The sequence below is a fragment of the Solenopsis invicta genome, chromosome 7, assembly GCF_016802725.1.
Source record: "Solenopsis invicta isolate M01_SB chromosome 7, UNIL_Sinv_3.0, whole genome shotgun sequence".
In the NCBI taxonomy this organism is placed as follows: domain Eukaryota; kingdom Metazoa; phylum Arthropoda; class Insecta; order Hymenoptera; family Formicidae; genus Solenopsis; species Solenopsis invicta.
Genome location: NC_052670.1, coordinates 14777656 through 14799870, shown reverse-complemented (window position 1 = coordinate 14799870; position 22215 = coordinate 14777656). Strand labels below are relative to the sequence as shown.

At 33.0% G+C, this 22215-nt stretch overlaps 2 protein-coding genes across 3 annotated transcripts in view; both read left to right on the top strand.

Moving 5' to 3' along the window:
• The first annotated feature begins 1673 nt into the window (after positions 1-1673).
• LOC105199782 overlaps positions 1674-22215 on the top strand; it is a 48382-nt gene continuing 27840 nt past the window's right edge. For both annotated transcript variants that reach the window (XM_039451423.1, XM_026137878.2), the window contains exon 1: positions 1674-1808. The gene's annotated coding sequence lies outside the window, so the exon portion shown is untranslated. The remainder of the gene's footprint in view (positions 1809-22215) is intronic.
• Positions 15900-18350, top strand: LOC120358202. The gene is made up of 2 exons (XM_039451434.1): positions 15900-17847; positions 18222-18350. The coding sequence occupies exon 1, from the start codon at positions 16007-16009 to the stop codon at positions 17843-17845; it is 1839 nt and encodes a 612-aa protein (XP_039307368.1). The 5' UTR covers positions 15900-16006; the 3' UTR covers positions 17846-17847; positions 18222-18350.

The window sequence follows — 22215 nt, the reverse complement described above, 5'->3', positions numbered from 1 at the left end:
GATTCGAAAAATCTGAGGTGCAAATTCGAAAACGTCAAAACGAATTCATTTCTATCGACTTCAATTCGTTTTCGTTTGCTAAGAAAGTTGCAGTTTTATGCCCTTTTGCACGCAATGTAGATTAACTTTGATCTTAGATCAGCTTACTCTTTTTTCAATTCTTAGAACTAAAGAAAGATAAAGACTAAGTTAAACTGAGATAAAAGTTAATCTGCGTTAGTGGAAATAGGCATTAATGTTTTGTATTTGTATGGACTATGGAGGCTTCAAACTGAAGAGCATGGTAGTAAAATTGAAAATTTAAAAACATATATTTAACAACCTTTTTGGTTAACCCTGGATCCGCGCACCTATCGCCCCCGCCTAGTTACGACTTTGCGCACACATCGCATTTCATCTCGCAACGGGATAATTTCGAAAGGTAATGACCCAGGGTAGCATGTTGACAATACGTTACGACGTCACGAAATGTCGTCGCAGCATGGTCTCAATCGTTTTGGAAAGAGGATTTTCCGCGCGATCTCTCGAAGCCACGGAAGGATCGCCGCGATCCCCCGGTCGATACAGCGTTTCGAGAAGCGACGGCGCGGCGGCGCCACCTAACCTCTACCGAGGCGCTCCGCGGTTCCGAGAAGCATCACGCTTGCTTGACGTCTCGACGTGTGACGTCAGTCGTTGATCGGCGCTCTAGCGGCACGGCGTACGGCACATACGTGATCGCGAAAACTCGCGCGGTGCGAACGGTGTGGTGCGTCACGGTGGTCCGGGTTCTCTGCAGTGGCGGGTGTGTTCACGTTGTACCGAGGAAGCCGGAAGAGGCACGCGAGAGAAGGCACTGGAAGTGGCAAGCTCGCTGAAGGTCCCGTGGATGAACGACGAGCGGAACGGAAGGTCCCGCGTGAGAATCCCGGAGGCTCGCGACGAGGGTCGGAGGCGCGCAAAGTGATCCCGACGCGGCCGCCCCGGCGCGCGCGCGGTGCGAGGGCAGGGGCGGCAGGGTTGCGGTGAAGGAGGAGGAGGTGGTGGAGGAGGAGAAGGAGGCGCGATCCTCCGTCCCGATACGACGCCATCTTCGCATTGTGCGGTCGCCGTCGTCGCGAGCGAAGCGAACGCCGCGCCGTCGTCAGGTTGACGGCACTGCCGCCGATTGATCGCGCATACGCATACACACGCGAGTGAGGGTGCGCGCGCGCGCGCGCGCTTGTTGTTTTTATCCGGAATACGCGCGTCGGGAGGACACGGACCCCCTCCCCCTCGCCTGCCCTTGGCCACTCTCGCCGAATGTAAACAGCAGATTTGAGTTGATTCTCCGTCGCGCCGGATATCATCCGATGCGCCGCGACATGGGCCGGATCGGGCCGCGGAGCTCTCGCGTCTCCGAATCGCGCCGGAGTTGAGCTGAGCTAAGCGAAGTGAAGTTGCCGTCGTAGCCACCGCCGCCACCGTCATCATCGTCGTCGTAGCCGCGCGTGTCGGTGTGCGCCGCGTTCCTCGACCCGGGTCGCGGCCGCCGCGCAGTGGTGTGCGTGTGGGATTACCGTGAAGTGGGAACGGCAGCAGGGCCGACCGTCGTTGCTCCGGGCTCGCCCCGTTGCGTGTACTTGGCATCTCTCTCTCTCCTTCACTCGCGTCTTCCTTCTCTCCTCCGCTCGCTCTCCGTCTCCTCCGTCTCCCTCCCTCCCGCGCGCGGTCGCCTAGGATATTGCCGATACCTGAGACGGGTTCGCGTGCGCGAACCGCGTACGGTTCTACGTCGACTTGCAATGAGAGATCTCGGCAGGAAACTCGCGGACGGAGCTGCATCCAGGGTGAGTAATTAATCTCTTTCTCTCTTTGTCTCTCGTTCTTGCTCGCTCGCGCAGTTACCGAGGGACGGAGAACAGGACGAAGTTCGCCGACGATCGACGACGTCTCCGTCCTGTTTACTCTCCGGCCGTCGCGCCCGCGCCCGCGGCTTCTTGGTTCCTTCTTCAAGCGTCGCGTTTTAACGCGAACGTATAACCGTCTCTTCCGAGACCTGCGAGAACGCGTGCACGCGGCGGCGAGCGGCGTTCGGCCTCTCTTTGCGTTCGCTTCTGTCCATTGACTTTGTACGCGCGTTGTTTCGTTCCGTCGCGTCTCCTCGCGTCGCACGCTCGCGCGCCGTCCCATTACGTTTCTGTTTTTATAGCTGAACTAATGTACGCTCTACTGTGAAGTACCGTGAAGTATACTCTCCGCGCGGAGAGAATTTTCTCATAAAATTTACCCTGAAAATCGCGCGCTAGTCGCTAGGACAGCGTCGCGCTTCGGAAAACTTTGCGCAAACCTTCTCTGATTTGTTAACCCATTCGCAGCATTCAATACTCAAAAATGAGATTTTCGTTCCACCAGTGTGCGAGAAAATGTTTCTTACATTTTCGTAACGATTTTAGTATTGAAGTTGTTGTAGTCGTTAAATCTGAATGTGACAGAATTTCAAAATACAAAATGACGGATTTAATATGGCGAATTAACATTTGAAACAATAATTATAAATTCTTTTAAAAAGGATTATCTTAAGATTTTTTAAGATCGCTGAATTGTGGATACGATATCAGAATTTCAAAATCCAAAATGACGGATTTCTAAAACTGATACTGAAAGAAGGGTCGAAATTGATATCTTGAGTCCTCAGGTCGTTTTCATAATACATAGTTAATCAAAAAGTTAGGTTAATTATAATTAAAAAATTAATTAATGCATACTTTTGCCAGCTTGTGATTAAACAAATTAAAAGTTAATGTATGTACACATAATCTTTGGTTTTTTTAACCTATACACTTGTGAAAGAATGTATATTAGTTAATTTTCAAGTTACAGTTAACTTAACATTTTCGTTACTGTACACTGAAAAAGGAGTTTGATAATGGCTATCAAATATATGAAATAATGTCAATTAAATATTTGATTAATGTAACCAAAAATAATTTTATTTTTCTAAATATTTTGTAAATATTACCAAATTTAATTATATTTACTAAATATAAAAAAAAATAAAATTATTTTTGATTATATTATCCAATTTAATCGGCATTATTTTCTTCAACATTTAATAGCCATTACCAAACTTTTTTTCAATGTATATTGCGAAAAAAATTTTATGTCATAATATCAAAAGTTAAGTTTATGTATCTAGTTCCAAGTTAAAATAACAATTATAAGATAAAAATTCAGCGTACAGAGTATTTAATGCAAATCCAAAAAGATATGTATAAAATACATCAAGCTGATAATAAAAATCATTTTGCGAAAAATCACATAAAATTTAATTTGGAATAATGAACAAAAATCTGATATATTTTGATTCAGCAACTCCTTAGCAATTTTATTTATTTATAAAGATTTAATAATTTTTCTAAATTTTAATCCGTCATTTTGAATTATGAATTTTGATATATTCGAATTCAGTGATCTCAAAAATTGTAAGACATCAAGTTTCGTACAAATCGCAAAAGGGAAAATTGATTTTTTTTTAGGTGTGTATGTGTTACATTACACATTAGTGACATGTCTTTTCTGTGCACATATGCTACATAAACGTGTTACATATACTGTGAAGGAGTTATTATTTATTACACGTATTTTATATTTTGATACTGAAAAATATAAAATATGTTTATTTTTACTAATTTTATATTAAAATTTCAATGATTTGGAAATATGCTGAATGTCTATAATTTTTCATTATTTTAAACAGAATGAGTGTTAAGTTGATGCAATATCTTACACGAACTATGCAACAAGATAAATTGATCTGTTTATACTACGAATAGACAAAATATAATATTTATTGATGGCGTAGCATCCTGACAGAAAAAGATGGTTGCGATTATCATAATTTGACTATAATTCATAGCCATTTTCGTTGCCACATATATATTTATAGTTTTACCATGCAAATTACAGTTTTTAGTTATTATTACCATGTCAATGGTAAACAAATATTGTAAAAATAATTGTATTTATTGTAATTGTGATTCCATTTATTATATAAAAATGTTTATATCAAAAGACGCAGTAGCGGCGCGCACCAACTATATTTTTTTCATATTTTTACCATCCATATTTTATATTTTAATATTTATAAAATTATCATAATTTACAGTAAAGTCTTTTCATAGTTGATAAAACTAAAAGCATAAAATTATTATTACTAATATTATAGTAGTAATAACTGTAAAACTGAAGCTCCTAATCATAATTACTGCATCATATAATTAAAGTCACAAATCACTTTTTTCTCAGAGCGTAAAAAAAGAGACTCGTGATTCAGAGATTCAGGGATTCGAATCTTATTAGGATAAACAATTTTTTTTAAAAGACGATGCTTATTATAAAATTAAATAATCTACTCATTATGTATATACATGATATAAACTAAGTTTTACGTGTCATCTATGTCAATATTAATGTATGAATTATATGAAATTAAAAAATAATGAAAAGTATTCCGTTCTATAATTTTTAATATTGTATATTTTTATTTTAGCAATTAAATATATTAATCTTATAATTTAATTACTTTTTCTATGTTATCCAATTTATAATAACTTACATTGTTTGCAATTTATATTGCTTTACATGAAAAAAATTGTATAAACGTAATTTAAACAATACGTAAATAATGTAGAGGTAATCTTGAAATATACTAACACAATCATGCATTGAATACATGGCATACAAAGATCAATTTTGTATATGATTATATATTATTATATAAGAAAATTTTATACCAAATTGTAAAAATTTTGTTTTACATTTTATGATACATTGCTGCATGATAAGGATTTTATTAAATCTTTGCATTATAAATTTTTATATCAGGTTGATGTTTTTGAAAGTTTGTACCCAAGGACTTTTCGAATCGCTAATTACAAATCAGAAGGCAAAATTTTTAAATTAAAAAATGGCCATTCTAATATGACGGTCTACTAATTCAGAAAAAATGGTAATTCCAATATGGCAATCTAATAATTCAGAATTTTTTAAATTTTTATGCAAATTAGTACGTGGAGTTATTTGTGGCATTGATTCTGACTCTGAAAATAAAGTTTTGAATTTCGAAAATCCAAGATGAGGAAACTAATATGACCAAAAGTAAAATAGTCTAATTTAGAACTTGTTTTTTGTGTTTATTTTTTGTTGTTGAACAATTTAATTGGTAGAATATGTTTTAAGATAAAGATATTTTCACAACACTGAATAATTATATTTAAATAACGCCATGTATTTCCCTTGATTCTACTGATTTCAATTATGTTATATACAGGGTGTCTGACAATTAATGATAAATCTTTCGTATGTGGATAGAATTGACCAAACTGAGTCGAAAAGTCCTGTACCACTTTGCGATCTGCGCAATAGTTAACGAGTTATAAATTAATAAAAATTTCAAATTAGTCCCGCCCATCGCCAAATCCAAGCGCACGATCGAGCCAAGCGTGCAGGGTGGGGAGTTTACTAGCGGCAAAATAAGGACACTACATAACGCTGCCCCACCATCATAGTCGTGATATTCTCTGTCATTCTTATCAAGTAAACTCCCCGCCCTGCGCGCTTTGCAACCTCGATCGAGCACTTGGATTGGGAGATGGGAGGGACTAATTCAGATATTTTAATAATTTATAACTCGTTAACTATTACGAAGATCGCAAAGTGGTACAGGACTTTTCGACTTAGTTTGGTCCATTCTATCTACATGTGAGAGATTTATCATTAATTGTCAGACACCCTGTATATCTTGGAATTTTCATGCGTGAATGTGTAATCCCGCGTTAAGCGCTAATTGTAAGTATATTTATTCCACCATCTTGATTTTAAATAATTTGAAAATTCTTACCTCAGATTTTGGATTCAGTGACCCAAAACCCCCAACATATTATTATAAGAGATATTTATTTGGATTTACAGTAGAAAGTATTGATTTTTTTATATTTTTCAGAAATTATTATTTTAAAGTAAAAGAACAACATAGTGACCAAATTTGCAAAATTTTGAAAAATGTGTCCTAAATTGTTTCAATATTGATTATAGTTTAGTAGAAAATGCTTTTTCTTTATAAAAAGTATAAATTTTGACTGTTTATAGCAATTGTGTAAATAAAAATTTACGATTGTTTAAAAAATAAAATTAATAGTTTCTTATATTGTTTATGTACTAGGAACTTTACGAAAATATAAAACCTGTAATTAAAGTCAAGAAATTCGTTAAAATAATTAAAAACTGAGCGATAAAGGTAAGACTCTGGGAATACCAGCGAAGAATTAAGCAACAAAATGTTTTATATGTTCAGAAATTCCTGCTTATTACTCACATTTGATAGGTTGCCAAGTTGTCCCAAGTTTATCATCACTCGCGTTAAATTTGTAACAAATTTTGTAGTAAAATATTACTAAAAATTCTTTTTGTGTGCAAAGTGAAATAGCTATAGCATCACTGCATCGATTAATAAATAAATTGAAACAGTCACTAAATAAATAAAAACAAAAATCAGTAAAAAAACAATGGCAATAATTTGATTTACTTTTAAATTTCAACAGCCTCTATTTTTTGGTTTGAAATAAAAACAATTTAATATATTTACATTTTCCAAATAAGAGTTGATATTTTAATCTGTATGAAAATTAGATTTAAAAAATGATTAATTAATTTGCAATTTGCAATTGAATCAGTTAACAAACAAGTAAAAACAAGAATATAATGACATATAATATAAAAATAATAATATAATGAATATATAACAATATATAATGAATAATATAACTTAATATAACATGACATTTTTAAGTAAAAAAATAATATTTTAATTAAATCTATGAAAATTAGATCTAAACAAGATTAATTAGATTGTAATTTACCATTTTGCAATTTTATTTTTAATTTTTTTAAATAGTTATTTAGTGGTAATATTATGTTCGATATTGTTCACTGACTGTGTAATAATTTTACGTTTGAAAAGGAACAACAAGAAGGGGAATTCTAGTGCAGCAATAAAAAATCTACTGTTTCGTAAAACGTTACGCATCCAAGGCATTCGCACCCTCGTTTTTTTTTTCCCCCGTCACGATAAAAGAATGCGTTGGTTTCCCAAGTGCTAAGATAAAATGCGTGCCGAGAGACCAGATCTGATGATAGAGATTGTTTTCTCGCGAGTACGGATTGTACATTTATTGTTTAGCTAGACGGGACGGAGTTTTTCCGACCGAGGGATGTGGATCTTTTCCTAGTGGATATCCGCATGAGCAGTCGTAGACTATACGTGGTCGAGTCCCTTCCCTTTCTTCCCCGAGGTTCACGTGTACGCGTCCTCTTACGCTGTTGCGTTCGTGTGCGTGCCTCCATCGAGCGGGGTGCTCTCTATCTCTCTCTCTCCCCTTCTTTTTCTCTCTCTTTCTCTTTCGCGTTCCTCCTTCATTCGCTCGCTCGCTCGCACGCTTGTAAATCGAAATCCGAGGTGCTTTTCGAGCCGCGTGTTTGTCGCTCGTAAAAAGCCCCACCGAGCCCGAAGGCAGAAGCGGGATGGCATACTGCTGTTTGTCTCAAGCCTTCAGGTTCGCGAACCTAAACCGGCGAAGGCAATGTATATACGATCGGCAGGCAAGCAGGCAGGCAGGCAGGCAGACAAGCAGTCAGGCAGGCAAAAGCAGTAGACTTTTCGTCCCGTTTTGCAGTTTAACGTCTGTAAATTTATTCCTAATATAAATTGAGAAACAGCAGCGGTTTTCGGAATTCGCACGTTTCAAACCGTGCTTGTTTTCGCGATATTTTCCTCCTTTCTCTTCTCCATCAAAGTGCACTCTGTTCCGTTTCAGCGGGGAAACCCATAACAAAACTGTAAAAGGAGCACGTTTCTCCTTGGAAAAAAAAGAAGAACGTCAAAGCGCGTTTAACGTCAATACACTTGTGTAATAACATACGGAGAGTGTTACCCTCAAAGTCGTGAGACAACACGGACTTTGAAGAATTTCACTAAATAAAAAAAAATTTTAATAAATTTTAGTAAAACTTATTAAAATTCCTCGAGGGCTATGCCGGCTTCTATGATTTGAAGGATAAATTCTAACAAAATTCTCTCCTGTATATTGCAAAACATAGAAAACGTAAGGTACCTGAGCAGAATAAGGTCTTAACTTATTTTATTTCTTATAAACTTTATTTATGGAGATATTGAAATAAATTAAGTGAGACTAAAATGTTTATTTTAATCACTCATAAAAATAAAATTATCTTCTATATAGAACATTTGTAAATAAACAAAAAAATTTTTTATCTCTGACTCTTAGACCTTGTTAAATACTCGTGTTTCTAATAAGGCCCGAATCAATTAAAAATAAATTAAAAATAACAAAGCAACTAAACATTATCTTTCAAATCATTTTTAAAATTATCATTAATTATGCACAAAAACAAAATCTCTTTATTCTATTGTTATATATCACAATTATCTTTTATTTTGTTTGTATTTTAATTTTTTAACGTTTAGAAATTCTTAGCTATTTGAGTGCAATTTTAACTTCTCAAAAATTAGCAGCATTGAAAATCGTTATCTTGTTGCATCCCACACACATAACAAACAAATGACAATGGCCATAACAATAAACTTGGCCTTATTTAATAAATAAATTATTTATAAAAAAAGTGTACTTATTCCAAAAAATTGATATATTTGTTTTTTTATTGTTAGAAATTTGAATATTATTATAATATGTTGTAATAAACCATAAAATAATGTATGTTTAACAAATTTTGCAGCAAATTTTTGTAAAAACGGTTGTTCACTAATTTTGGCACAAGCTTTTGTTGAACCAAATAAATGTGTTGCTGTTGGTTTTAATTCTCTAGCTTCTTTATCTACTTCCTGTGACACCTTTCAAACAGATATTCTAAACATAAGTGCATTTTTAAGTGATTTTAAAGCTGGATCTTATTTAGTCCTGGGTCTTATTTGATTCTAGTATCTTATACAAAATATTTAAAAAAGATATGTGAGATGTACAGCAGGTTATTCCTAAATTTTCCGTACAAATTTCAACAGTGTGTTCTATGAGCTGAAACAAGAAAAAAATATTATACGTATAAACATAAAGCTTCAAATACTTGATTAAAAAAGTTAAAGCAAAAGTGTGAAATCACTGTTGCGTCAATAATTCTTTTTGTCTTATCAGTTCATTTTTTGACGCGACTTTTGTCCGATAAATTTAGTGTTTACTATTTGGGACAATGCAGTACGAGATAAACATCAAGTGAGATTATAAGTGATATGCCGCTTGATATCTATCTTGTTTGTTTCTTCTAGTCGTAATTTACTATTTGAAACGATTGACTTCAAAGCTTATATTGGCACGCGAAAAGAACGATTTTGCTGACGTATCTAAAAATTTAACTACAATGTTAAAAATCGGCAGTAGAATTTAATGTAATGTAACGCAAGCAAATTTCAAGCAGGTAAAATAAAAACATTTAATATAAATTTAATGTTAAAACTGCACTTTTCATGCTCATACCCTTTTTAATTACAGATACGTTAAATGTAATGTGAAACTTAAAAATACGTTGAATTTTATGACATTTTTAACAGTGTAGATACGGATCTAAAAATAATTTTGTTACACCATCAAAATAATTATAATGGATGTTCAATGATGAACAATGTTGCAAAAACTTTTAATATTCTAGCAATCAGTTTGACCTAATATAGTTATTTTGAAGGTGTATCAAAATTATTTTCAGACCATATATAAAATGCACCACCCACGCACCGTTCTTTCGAAGTGCAAACTTTGGTGAAAAGTTGTTTCTTGTACTTTTCACCTTCTTTGCTGTAACTTTTTAATAAAGCATGTTAGGATATTTATTTAACATTTTTTTTTTTTTTTTTTTAGCTCAGAAGATATAAAGTTTGTACGAAACTTTGGGATATCCTGTGTATAAGTTTTATTTATTTACTTGTTGTAATTATTTTAATTATTTCTTATTATCGTCTGGGTTATACGCCAAGTTTCCAGATTCTAACGGTCGAACTGTGTGCCCTTCCTTGAAAAAAAAAAAAATGTATGTAGGTAGTGATAATAGACTTATGCTATTTGAAAAACCTTACATAACAGATATTTTATTTATATTTACTTAATATTTTTTATAATATTTGTCTTGATTACTTAAAATTGTTGAAACCGTTTTATTCTTTTTTCTGATTTTTACCCCCCAAGATCGGTTATAGAGGAGGATTATTATTATCACAGTTGTAATTTGTTGTAGCACATTTGATATCAGTCCTTTGACATTGTTTTTTGATACTCTTATTAACAAGAAACGAGATACTGTTGGCTGGTGTTCAAAGTGACCGCAACTGTACATTTCTCAGAAACTCCTTTGAAGTTAGCATTACAAATAAAAAGACGAGACTTATAATAGCATCGTTACATGCAAATAATTAGATATTATACTTATCGTCGTTAAAAAATTTTGCGGGATTTAACTTTTCGGTAAAAGAACTATAAATTTCAGTTAAAAAATGTCTAGAAAATCCAATAGTGTCTAAATACTATATCCGCAGAAAAGATTTTTGAATTTAATTCTATCACTCTTCTATCATAAAATAAATTTGGTATTGTGACAATCGTAATTATTGTTGGAAGAATATTTTATACTTAAATGGAAAAATGTTTAAATCCAGAATAAAACAACTTGATGTTGGCCCATTATAGTTTGCTCAGACAGATTTAGATTTAGATTTAGACAATGGGAATTTGTGGCGAATCTCATAATATTTTTAATAATAGATTGATCTAAAGAATTTTTTTCTAATAAAACATTACAAAGAGAGCGCGCTTTGCGGATACTAAAAATTAGTGATGGACATTATTTCTAGTAACAGCTACTTTGAAGCTTTTATATTGAGTTATAACTGATATAACTATTGACTATTTAGTATTATAGAAAAAAGGTAGTTATTCGATCGATCTCGCTGCCATTATTGCGTAGTATAAAGCGTTTCGAAAGCGTTTATTGGCTAGGTAAGATTGGGAATTCTGCGGATTAAAAAATTTCACTATTATGTAGCTAATCAGCGCTTTAAAAAAATGTTTTACATGATAAATGAGCTATCAGCCTTTGCAAAGACTATGTCATAGACTTTTTTTATGCATATAATTCTATATACCTGCAATGAGGAAGTAGAATTAAGTCGCAAAAGAAAAAAAAAACACGTTAAGAAAATTAAACATGCAAATTTGCAAACATTATGTTACACAAGAAAAATATACTATTATCATACATTATTTTGTAATTCTTATACATCTTTGTATTTTAAAACATACTATTATCATACGTTATTTTGTAATCTTTATACTCCTTTGTGTTTTAAAATCTCGTTTAAAATATACATAAATCTAATTCATGAAAAAATTGAGTTAAGCGTCTGCACAGAAAATTGCATGTACTGTAATATTCTTAGTAAATGGAAATGCAGATTTCATTTAAATATTATGTTTATCTTAAATCTTATTATAAAATAATTTTGATACTTCTTGATACTTTTTATATTTATATCAACGCAATTGTTTTTATATTTTCATCTGCGCAAAAAGATATTTATTAACTTTATAAGATTTGAAGCAAACAGGTATAAAATAACTGTGAAAATAAACGGTTACCTATGTTAACAATGAGTAACAATGAGCGTTACAACTGTTATTAAAAGATAACTTTAACCCATCATTATCAAAAATACCTCGCCTCACAGCGTAAAGGTTCGTAAGAACTGCCTACTGGGCTTTCTGCGGATGCGTTAATTACAAGGCTTCACATGCGAATCCTTCTTACGAGAGAGCGCTTCTCCGCACGATCCCCTATCGATGGTTTCCTGAACTGCGTAGTCATTGTGCAAATTTTATAACGTCAAACAAATTTTTATTCCAAATGTAAGAATAAGTAAGTTGAAATTTATATGTTTCTTCTTGTCTCTCGAGGCAATAAATCAATCTTATTTAATTCGATGAAGAATAGGAATTACAAACCTCATGTTAAAATTGTTTTATTGTATACTTTATAAGGTTGCAGTTAGATTAAGTACGTCAAAAATATTTTTAATTTTTCTTAGTAGAAATCTTTTCTAAAAGGTAATAGTGAATTTCGTTATTATATTATTTCGACACCGAAATCAAACTCAGTATTTTATTACGATTTATCTCTTGTAAATCAGATGGGGGAGAGATTTTTAAGATAACACACTATTTTGTGTGAAAAATTTTGTAATGTATTTCCGAAATATTTTATGATTTCTTAGCGCGTTTAATTAGCATTTTGCTGATTTTTTCAATTTATTTAATAAATATCCGCATGGAGTAATTTAACGTTAAACCAGCTTTCCTCATTATGTATTTAATCTCCTGCTACACGCTTTGAATACCTAATTCCGGATTTGATCACTTAATTAGCACTTGATTTTGTAATATGTTAGAAATTATTTAGTGCTGATGGGAATATAACTTTTAACTCTTTCTATCGCGTAATTCGAGGAATTTTACATTATGTATGCTTATAGATTATGATATTACTCAAGTTTAATTGTTCAGATTATGTATTATAGGTTTTTGGAATCTCTAAATTTAAATCCGCTGTCAGATTTCTAAAATTCAAAATAACGAATGCAATATAGTGAATTAAATATTAGTAAATTGTTAAATTTGCCATATTCGAGCCATTTTAAATACAAAATTAATAGAAAATTTAATAGAAAATTTGAGATTATCAGTTTCTAAAAACCTTGTACATAAATGCATAACGTATAAACTTTTCAAATTACCGCAAAATTGTATTTATTCATAGAAACTTAGACTTTTCCAACTTTGTATTGTAAAGAGCTGAAAATTAAACCTGTAAAAAAATCTGCAAGAAATCACATTTTGTTCCTTAGAATGTCTACTTAACAAAAAGTATCTAGAATTGATACATATGAATTTAATGTAAAAAGGGAACATAATATTGTTCGGGTATTAATTTGTTTGTAACAACAAAAACGTTTACAATATTGTGAACCAATGACCATTAGAAAATCAAGATTGAATCTTTACAAGTCGAAAATAATAAAAAGTCTAATAATATTTATGAACGCTACATGATAATTAAAAAAATTAATAAAACATATGCCATATACACTGTGACCAAGACTGAAACTGAAAGGGTTAACGAAGGGTTAAAATCTTATTTGCCCTTCTCGACGCTTTTCCAAAGTTTTCTTTGGTCTCCGTACTAGCATTGAGAAAAAATATCATAAAATGTCGAAGGACATGGGAAGGTTCAGAAAAATTTTGGAGGATCGACGGTCTCTTCGTATTCTCTTTATGACATTTTATGACTCTTCCGCATGTCTTTTCCATGTTACGTTTTTCTAACGTGGCACTGTTTTCATTTTCTGTTTCTCGTTTGCACCAACCGTCGAGGATCCGTGACGACCTATTCTACTGTGTACGAAAACCACTGCTGTTCTAGTTAGTCTTCACGCGGATTACAGATTATCAGTATCAGAGAAGTCCGTTGTCTACTCTCCGTCTCGTTTGAGCGCGCGAGTTTGCAGGCATCGAAGATGAAATTAACTTTTTTAAACGTTCGCGAATCCATGGTAAAAATAGAATTTCATGTTGCTCAGTTGTTACAACGTAATTAAAAAAATTGTCACTTTTGAGTTGGATGCAAAGCGGAACAACTCTTTGAAGCATTCAATACTCCGAACGGAAGACGCTAATGATACTTTTATCTTTCTGCGATCAGTTGTTGCTACACCTAAACCACGTAGAAAAATAATCATACAAAATTTTTGTACCAACTATTATTTTTCTACGATCATACCTAAATAATATTTTAAACTAATATTACGAAATTTAAAATTTTAATATATTCTATTTTTTGGAAAACATTTTTTCTGTTATATTATTTCAGTAGATGAATGATGCATAATATAATTTTATATATTTTTACAATATTATAATGATCCATAATAGTGGACAAAAGAATGTCTATCGATACAGTTGTTATTATGAAACGCTTTGCATCTTCGAAGAAAGTATGTTCGAAATACTATATAATTATGCATCGAGCATTATTTCCCCTTTCTTATTTCTATCATTAGAATACTTCAAATTGGCAATGGTTTCTGTTTATTGTTTACCGACCACTAATCATTTCCAATGTGAAATCATTCGTGAAGGACTCGGAATATTTTTAAAAAGAGCATCGGTTTTTCAAAAAATCGAACTAGGAAATCAAACAATAGCGTATTCGTTCGCAAGTTACATCTCGCTTTGAACACATCTTATCTAAGTGTAATCTCGAAAGTTTATTATATATGCTTATCTTCGCGATTATTATATTATTATTATTATTATTCCGATGTGTGAGCTTCGCGTCTCGCGGGCATTTTTGCGAATTTTGTGACCAAAATGTCGGCCTCGTGTTACGCGTGTACACGAATGACACGAATCGCAGATTGCACTCGTCTCTATGTACTATATACATGCATAAACGTCCATTATTGTTATATTTTTGTTTTGTTCAAGACATTAACGTTCGAAAACAATTTTGCGTTCATTTTTTCACTTTTGAACTCTTTTATTGATTATGTTCCTATGTACTGCCAATACTAAAAGTGTATTGTATATGTGCAATATAATATACGTAAATGATATAGATTTTCGATGACGTCTGTAATAGATTTTCAATATTGGCAGTTTATATCGGAATGTGACCATTATCGTGTCTGGATTTATCCGGCAAGTTCTAACGGCCGAATTGTGTGCTTTCATGTGATTAAAAATAGGAAAGAATATATATGCATATGTATACGTATACAGTGCGAGCTTTATCGTGCTCTCATGTTAGCAAATAAAACTTCTATAAACATTTTTATTTCTTGCGTACAATTGTGGCTAAGGGTGAGGCAGCTATATTTTTAAAAATATTTTTAACTAGAGACAATTTAAATTAAATTTTTTAATTAAATTTAAGCTAAAGTTAATGGCATTTTATTATAAAATTAATTTAGTTACGTTAAAATTAAATTAAATTAAGAGTTAATTTTGAAAAGCACTATTCATATTAAATTAAAAATTTATATTTTTTTAAAGTTAAATTACTCAAAACAGTTATAATATGGATTATCAAACAAATTCAATATTTTATTCATAAATTAAGTTTATATGAAGTGACAAGAAATATTGATTCTTATTGATCTTGTGAAAATGTATTTTTTTGTTTTACATAGATGAATTTTTAACTTATGGGAAAAATTAATAAATTAAAGTTCATCTGTTTAAAAAATAACTTAAATCAATTAAAAATTAAATTATTCAAAATTTACTCAGTTAATTTATTAATTTTTTAACTCTGTTATCTCACTTTTTAACTAATTTACTATCCAACCCTAGTATACATACCTATATGTATAAGGGTTGGGTATATACATTTTTTTCTTTTTGGAACCCTTTATTATAATGTCAACAGCCAATGGAAAACAATACACAGAAAAGAATTTCAGATAAATGAAAAAATATCGATACCTAATATAATGGCCATGATTATTACATTTCATTATAAATTAATCAAATAATTATTTAAATAAACATATCCAAAAAGAAATAAAAATTACGCAAGAAATGATTTCTTTTAAGGGGTAACACCACTGTAGAATTTTTGAAAAATCGATTTTTTTTTTATTGCTTTAAAAAATACTTTGAACCTTCTAGAATGAGTTAAAAAAAGTCTTATGTCTGTTACAAAATTTTTTGTGTGAAATTTCGCGCTCTTTCTTAAGCGTGTCGGGCTGCTCCAAAACGACTACCTACGGCACATCGATACCTGCTCGAAGGGTACAGCCTAATGACTTACCTTCTGATTTCTAACTACTCTAGTACACCAACAGATGTAGTTAGAAGGAATTTCTGTTGCATGAGAAGCATTTCAAACCAAAAGTACGTTAATATGGCGTCAGCACATGTACAAAGAACATTTCACGTATCGCGAGCACATCATTCTTTTGCTTGAAAAATTGGCTTTTGTGTGCAGTGGTAATTCAAAACCATTTATTCGTGGCTTGAGTTGCATTATATCTGTCACGATGAGTGACAAAAAAGTGTACAAGGGCAAAAAAGGCACGAAAACATCGTACCCAACGCGGCGTCGGAGCAGCGCATCAAAACGACCGATGAATAGATTCGAGGCTGAAGGCGATTCAGCAGGCGTCAGTGCTTCTGCCAGAAAATTACAAATGAATAATGACGATATTGACGTAAAAAGCGAATTTGGCTACAGGATTATTAATTTTTTTGCCGTATTTTCTGTTATTTCACAACACGTGAAGTGTAAAACGTGTGATTCAAACATAATCTTTCATGAGACGAGTGCTCGAGGCTTAGGCTTCAAAATAGTTATTTCTTGCCCTAAATGCCCAAGAGTTGAAATTCCAAATAGTAAATTTATACGAAATGGATACGAAATTAATCGTCGAATAGTACTAGTAATGCGACTATTAGGAGTGGGACTAAATGGAATCATCAAGTTTTGTGCATTTATGGAAATGCCACGACCGATATTTCAATCTTTTTACGACAAAATAGTGGATATGATTTCGATTGCTACGGCCACCGTACGAGACATTAGTATGAAGAAAGCAGCAGAAGAAGAAAAAAAGATGAGCGAAGAAAATGGGCAATTGGCAGGGATAACAGTTTCTGGTGATGGTTCGTGGAGGAAACGTGGATATTCGTCGCTTTTCGGAATCACGTCATTGATTGGATGGTTCACTGGCAAAATCGTCGACGTTGAGGTGAAGTCCAAATATTGCAAATCTTGCGAGCATTGGAAGAGTAAATTAGAAACAGTTGAGTATGAAGAATGGCTCAAAACACACGTTGATGAATGTCAAGCAAATCATGAAGGTTCGTCTGGTAAGATGGAGGTAGACGCCGTCGTCGAAATGTTTCAACGTTCCGAAACTTTACATGGCATGAAATATGCAAACTATGTCGGCGACGGTGATAGCAAAACCTTCAAGGGTATACTGGAGAAACATCCATACGAAAATTTTGAAGTGAAAAAGAAAGAGTGCATTGATCACGTGCAAAAGAGAATGGGCACTCGTTTGCGAAATGTAAAAGGCCTCGGAGGAAAAGGTAAATTAACTGCTAAATTAATTGACGAGCTTACAATATATTATGGTTTAGCGATACGGCGGAATCCAAACTCCGTGAAAAATATGAAAAATGATATTTGGGCAACCTTATTTCATAAAATGTCAACCGATGAAAATCCGCAACACGAGAAGTGCTCGGAGTCTTGGTGCGACTGGAAAAAGGCACAAGCAGCAAATTCCTTGGCTACTTACCATCATAAGCCGCCACTACCGAAGGAAATTTTTGAAGCTATCAAACCTATTTACGAGGAGCTGAGCCGTGATGATTTGCTAAATCGTTGCTTGGGAGGCTACACTCAAAATAGCAACGAAAGTTTCAATGCTGCTGTATGGAACTTGGCGCCAAAATCTTACTCAAGCGGCAAAAAAGTATTATGTGCAGCAACTGATATTGCTGTGTGCACCTTCAATGACGGTTTGACTAACATTTTACGAATTATGCAAGTTTTGGAGATGGATATCGGCTACCAAGCATACAATTTTTGCCTTGAAGCCAATGCGACAAGGATCGAGCACTCCGAGCGGGCTTTGACAGATGCAGCAAAGAAGGCACGCACCAGCACAAAATCGTCGCGGAAAGAAAATGAGGAACAATACTTGAGCAAAGAAGGGATGCTTTACGGTCCTGGGATAGCAGACTAATGGTAAAAAATTTCAAACAGTCACATTTTTCATTTTGTCCCGTCTAAAACACGTCTCTAAGCTTTAAACGCGTTTTTCTCAAAACATGGTTTTTTAAAACGGCACGCAGCATAACTCAAACAATTTTCATTCTTTCCACTCCAAATTTTAACCACTTCTTTAAAATAACATTTCGAAGAGAAACACGTACGGAATTTTCGATAAGTTGATTAGAACATTATTTATTGACAAATATGTGACCGTTTTTTCCGTCAAAAATTGAAATTTTTTTTTAAATGCGTGCCAATTACTCAAAAATAAATATTTCTCAAATTCCGTACGTGTTTCTCTAGCTATACTCATGTAGATTAAGAAAAAATTTTTTGTTTTGTTCCAGATAAATCTCTACGATGGTTCTGCTGCGTGCCGCAAACCCCTAAAAAATAAACACGTCTCACGACAGTGGCTATAGCGTCGCCATTTTTTAATATTTTTTAATAAAAAAATTTTTACAAACACTTAAAAACATGTTTAATAACATCCTTAAATATTATTTTCTTCTTACTTTTCCTTCCATGCAAAAAAAATTCACAAAAAAACGCTTTATTTGGGCCGTCTACAGTGGTGTTACCCCTTAAAAGGTTTCCATCAGGTCATTCTCGCATTATGTTCGGCAACATGAAGAACATTGCGTATTGTTTTCAAACTGACGCTCCAACCATACTTTTCGCTTATCGTACAAGCAATCTATACGACGCATTAGTTCTAGAATTTTTTCCCACTGTGTTTACAACTTTCCATTCCTTCCTAACACTTGTTTAGTTTGCGTAAGCAATCATTTCACATTTTTTAAAATCTTTTTTCATCTTGAAATCGTTTGATAACATTTCACGGTATATTTCTAATAAACTTTAAATAAAATTTATTTGACTTTGTTCGTATGAATTTAATTTAATTTTTCTTTTCTCTAATGTCGTTTCTTATTATTTTCTTATTATTTTTCCAGCATTTCGTAGGTTGCAACCATTTTTTTGTATAACCCAAGTAAAAAAAAATCAGAATTTTCCTATTGCCTTCTCTTGCTTAATACACAAAAGACGATAGCTTTTATTATCAATAAGAATACACACAATTTATTTTCATTTTAGTTGTTCAATTTTCCCAAAAAATAATTATTTTTACGAAGCATTTTTGAAAACCTTTTTTTATTTTTTTTCTGATAATTACATACATTTATATTATTTTCTGTAACGTATAATTAAATATGAACTAAAAAGTAAAGGTTTTTACAAAATTAATCTTTTTATTGTCATTTTCTTTGAAAATTTAACCGTTTTATATAATAATATCTGCGCGATGCCGCCGATATTTTTATTTTCGGAACCCTTTATTCATTGTATTAGTAAAAATGCACATTTCCAGAAATGCACATATATTCACGATAAATGTATCATCGCCCTCGTTTTTGGAGTTTAATGTGTGAGGGTGTTATTTCGGTGTGATTACATTATATTGTATTATGTCGCATGATATTACGTAACATCATGTGATTTAATATAATGTGATAAAGTATATGTATATAGACCAATTTTCTATCTATCGGAGATCGCTCGATTTGCACTCTCGAGTCTCATATCTTGCCGTATTCGTGCGAAGCATCGTTACTTGGTATCTCGACGTATCAGCGAAAAGAAGATATTACTGAGACTTATTTGCTTGCAGCAGCGATTCTCCTTAGGATCTCCTGAAATCATTTCAGAACAAGTACCGCGTTGAACGGATCGTTGATGATTTCCAACGAATCGATCGGTATTCAGAGAAGCTATACCGCTAAGTAATCGTGTTTTGCCAATTGCTGACAATTCAACAATTAATTAATTCCGGCAATTAATATCCTGCCTCGATAAAAGCACAGGTTTTGTCCGAGTAACAACTTCATGGGATAGCTTTACGAAATAACCGAATGTTCTACGCACAAAAAGATGCATACTGTGAATTACTTAAATTAATCTTAAATATTATTTGTTGCCGGTATTTCGTAAGTATCAAATCACAAGTATCAAATTGATTCATATTCGGAATCTTAATCCTCCGCAGATTATCTTGTCTTTCTCACTGCTGTTTAGTCAGATTGCTGAGTCACTGGCAAACGGTTGTAATTTTTAAAGGCTTTTTGGATTAAAAACTGAAAAAATCGAGAAGAATATACTTTTCTATGACTCGAAACGAGTTTTATCTTTTTTTATTTTTTTTTTTTTGTACACATTTGAATTTGAGGTGAAATTCGTAAAATGAGAAAAATCGTCTGAACTAATAATTTAATACTTTAATCAAGAATATATTAGGTTAAAACAAAAATTTGATTTGTTTGTCATTATGGCTTGGATAAAATTTTTCGATAGTGTATCTTAAGAACTTGGAATATATTTTATCAAGAAAATACCCTTTGTTAAAGATAATCATTACTTAAGTGAAGAAAAGTAAATTGCGTAATTGCTTCTCTTAACAGTGCAATTGATATTTTTCTGTCTGTAAAGTGATTGATCGGCGATGATCGGTGAGGCGATTATTCTCAAGATTTTAAAAGAGCTCGGAGAGCCGTCGAAAGCGGAATTTGCTATTCGACGTATCGGCGATTCGAAATGTCGATATGTTTTCGAATATTACGAGATTGCAACGGCACCAATGCGACGCCGAAAAATAGATTTCGAAAAAAAAAGGAGAAGAGATCGAACTGTCATGCGTCGTAGCGAGAATGGTATCGCCACGTGTAATCAGCCGATAGTAATCAATGAAAATAAATCATCGACACGGACAAACAACGTCGATAACGACTTATACAGGGTCGCCGTTACAACGAAGCTAAACGCTTGATCGATGCGCGATGGGCAACTGTTAAACCTATTTTTGACAATAACATAAAGTCGTAAGACTGTAAAGGCGTAAGTCCAATGGAGACCCGTAACCGCAGTCATATCCTTATCCATATCCGCAATCGCCTTCTATCGCGTATGTACAATGTAGGTTAACGTAATGTAACACAAACTGTAACGTAAATTCGTGTTTGAGTCTAAGCTCTGTACAATATTAATATTTATAAAGTACAAAATTTGTTATTTATTATTCAATATTCAGCGTAAAAGAGTAGCTATTAATTTGGCTGCAATTATTCATGCACAAGAGGCAATACTTAAGAGTGAAATTTTTTCACGATTGCCGCTATTGGTACTTAAGAACTGCATAATATATACATACAATTAAACTTAGTACATTATACATACATATAAGCTGTTGTATTACTGTAGAATTAAATAATTAAATAAAACTAACAAAGTGCACACGTCTGTTGCATTCAATAATTCTGCAATATGTTATCACTTTTGCGATTTTATTCTCTCTTCATGATGAGATTGTTTTTATTATGAAGTATAAATAATAACACTTCTCAATTAACTAGATAAAATACTGGTCTCTCTATTGTTATGTAATATATTTGTAATATATGTAATTATACATATATAATCTCACATTTGTTTTGAATGTAATTGATTTGATTTCTTTCCATAAAAAAGTGGGCTCAAATGAAATTATGGATCTTCATTGAACCTGCGCCTTTTTTAAGCCATGGTTGTCTATCTCTATCAGCTTTTAGTTTTAAAGCGCATTACGGCCTTGTGTTATTGCAGAATAGGTATTCGTCAATACTCTGTTAAGCCGGGAGCACTTACTCTTACATAACGCATAAGAGAATGAACCAATCAGAATTCTTTATTTTCCTCTCCAAGATAGAAATGAAGGACTCTGATTGGTTCATTCTCTTATGCGTTATGCAAAAGTGTGTCTCCTTGCTTTAATCGATGCTGGACCGGTACTGATTGTGGTATTGCATTAATACTGGCTCAGCATTGAGAAGTATTATCAGCATTTAGTATTGACCTTGTATTGACAAGAAAATGTCTCCAACTTGGAAATTTTAAAAAATATGAAATTTTGGTAGTACGTAGAGGATATCCTGACATGTAATAAACACTTTTTTGCTGCCTGAATCTACCCGAAGGGGTAAAATCAATCTCTGAAGATTAGCTCATTTTTTATTTATATTTTTTTTATTATTTGTCGATAAAAAGGAGATAGAACTAAATTTTAGAAAGAAAATTTATTTCCTTAAGAAACTTATCAATTGTTTACAACATTATAAGATATATAAATAAAAATAAGAACAATATATTCTCAATATTCTGGTAATTTTTATAATGATGAAGATAACTAAATAAAATTAACTAATTTTTTATTTTTATTTTAGTATTTATTAACAAAAGAAGAGAGAACGAAATTTTAAAAAGAAATTTATTTCTTTTAATAATATTAGGAAACTTAACAATTGTTTAAAA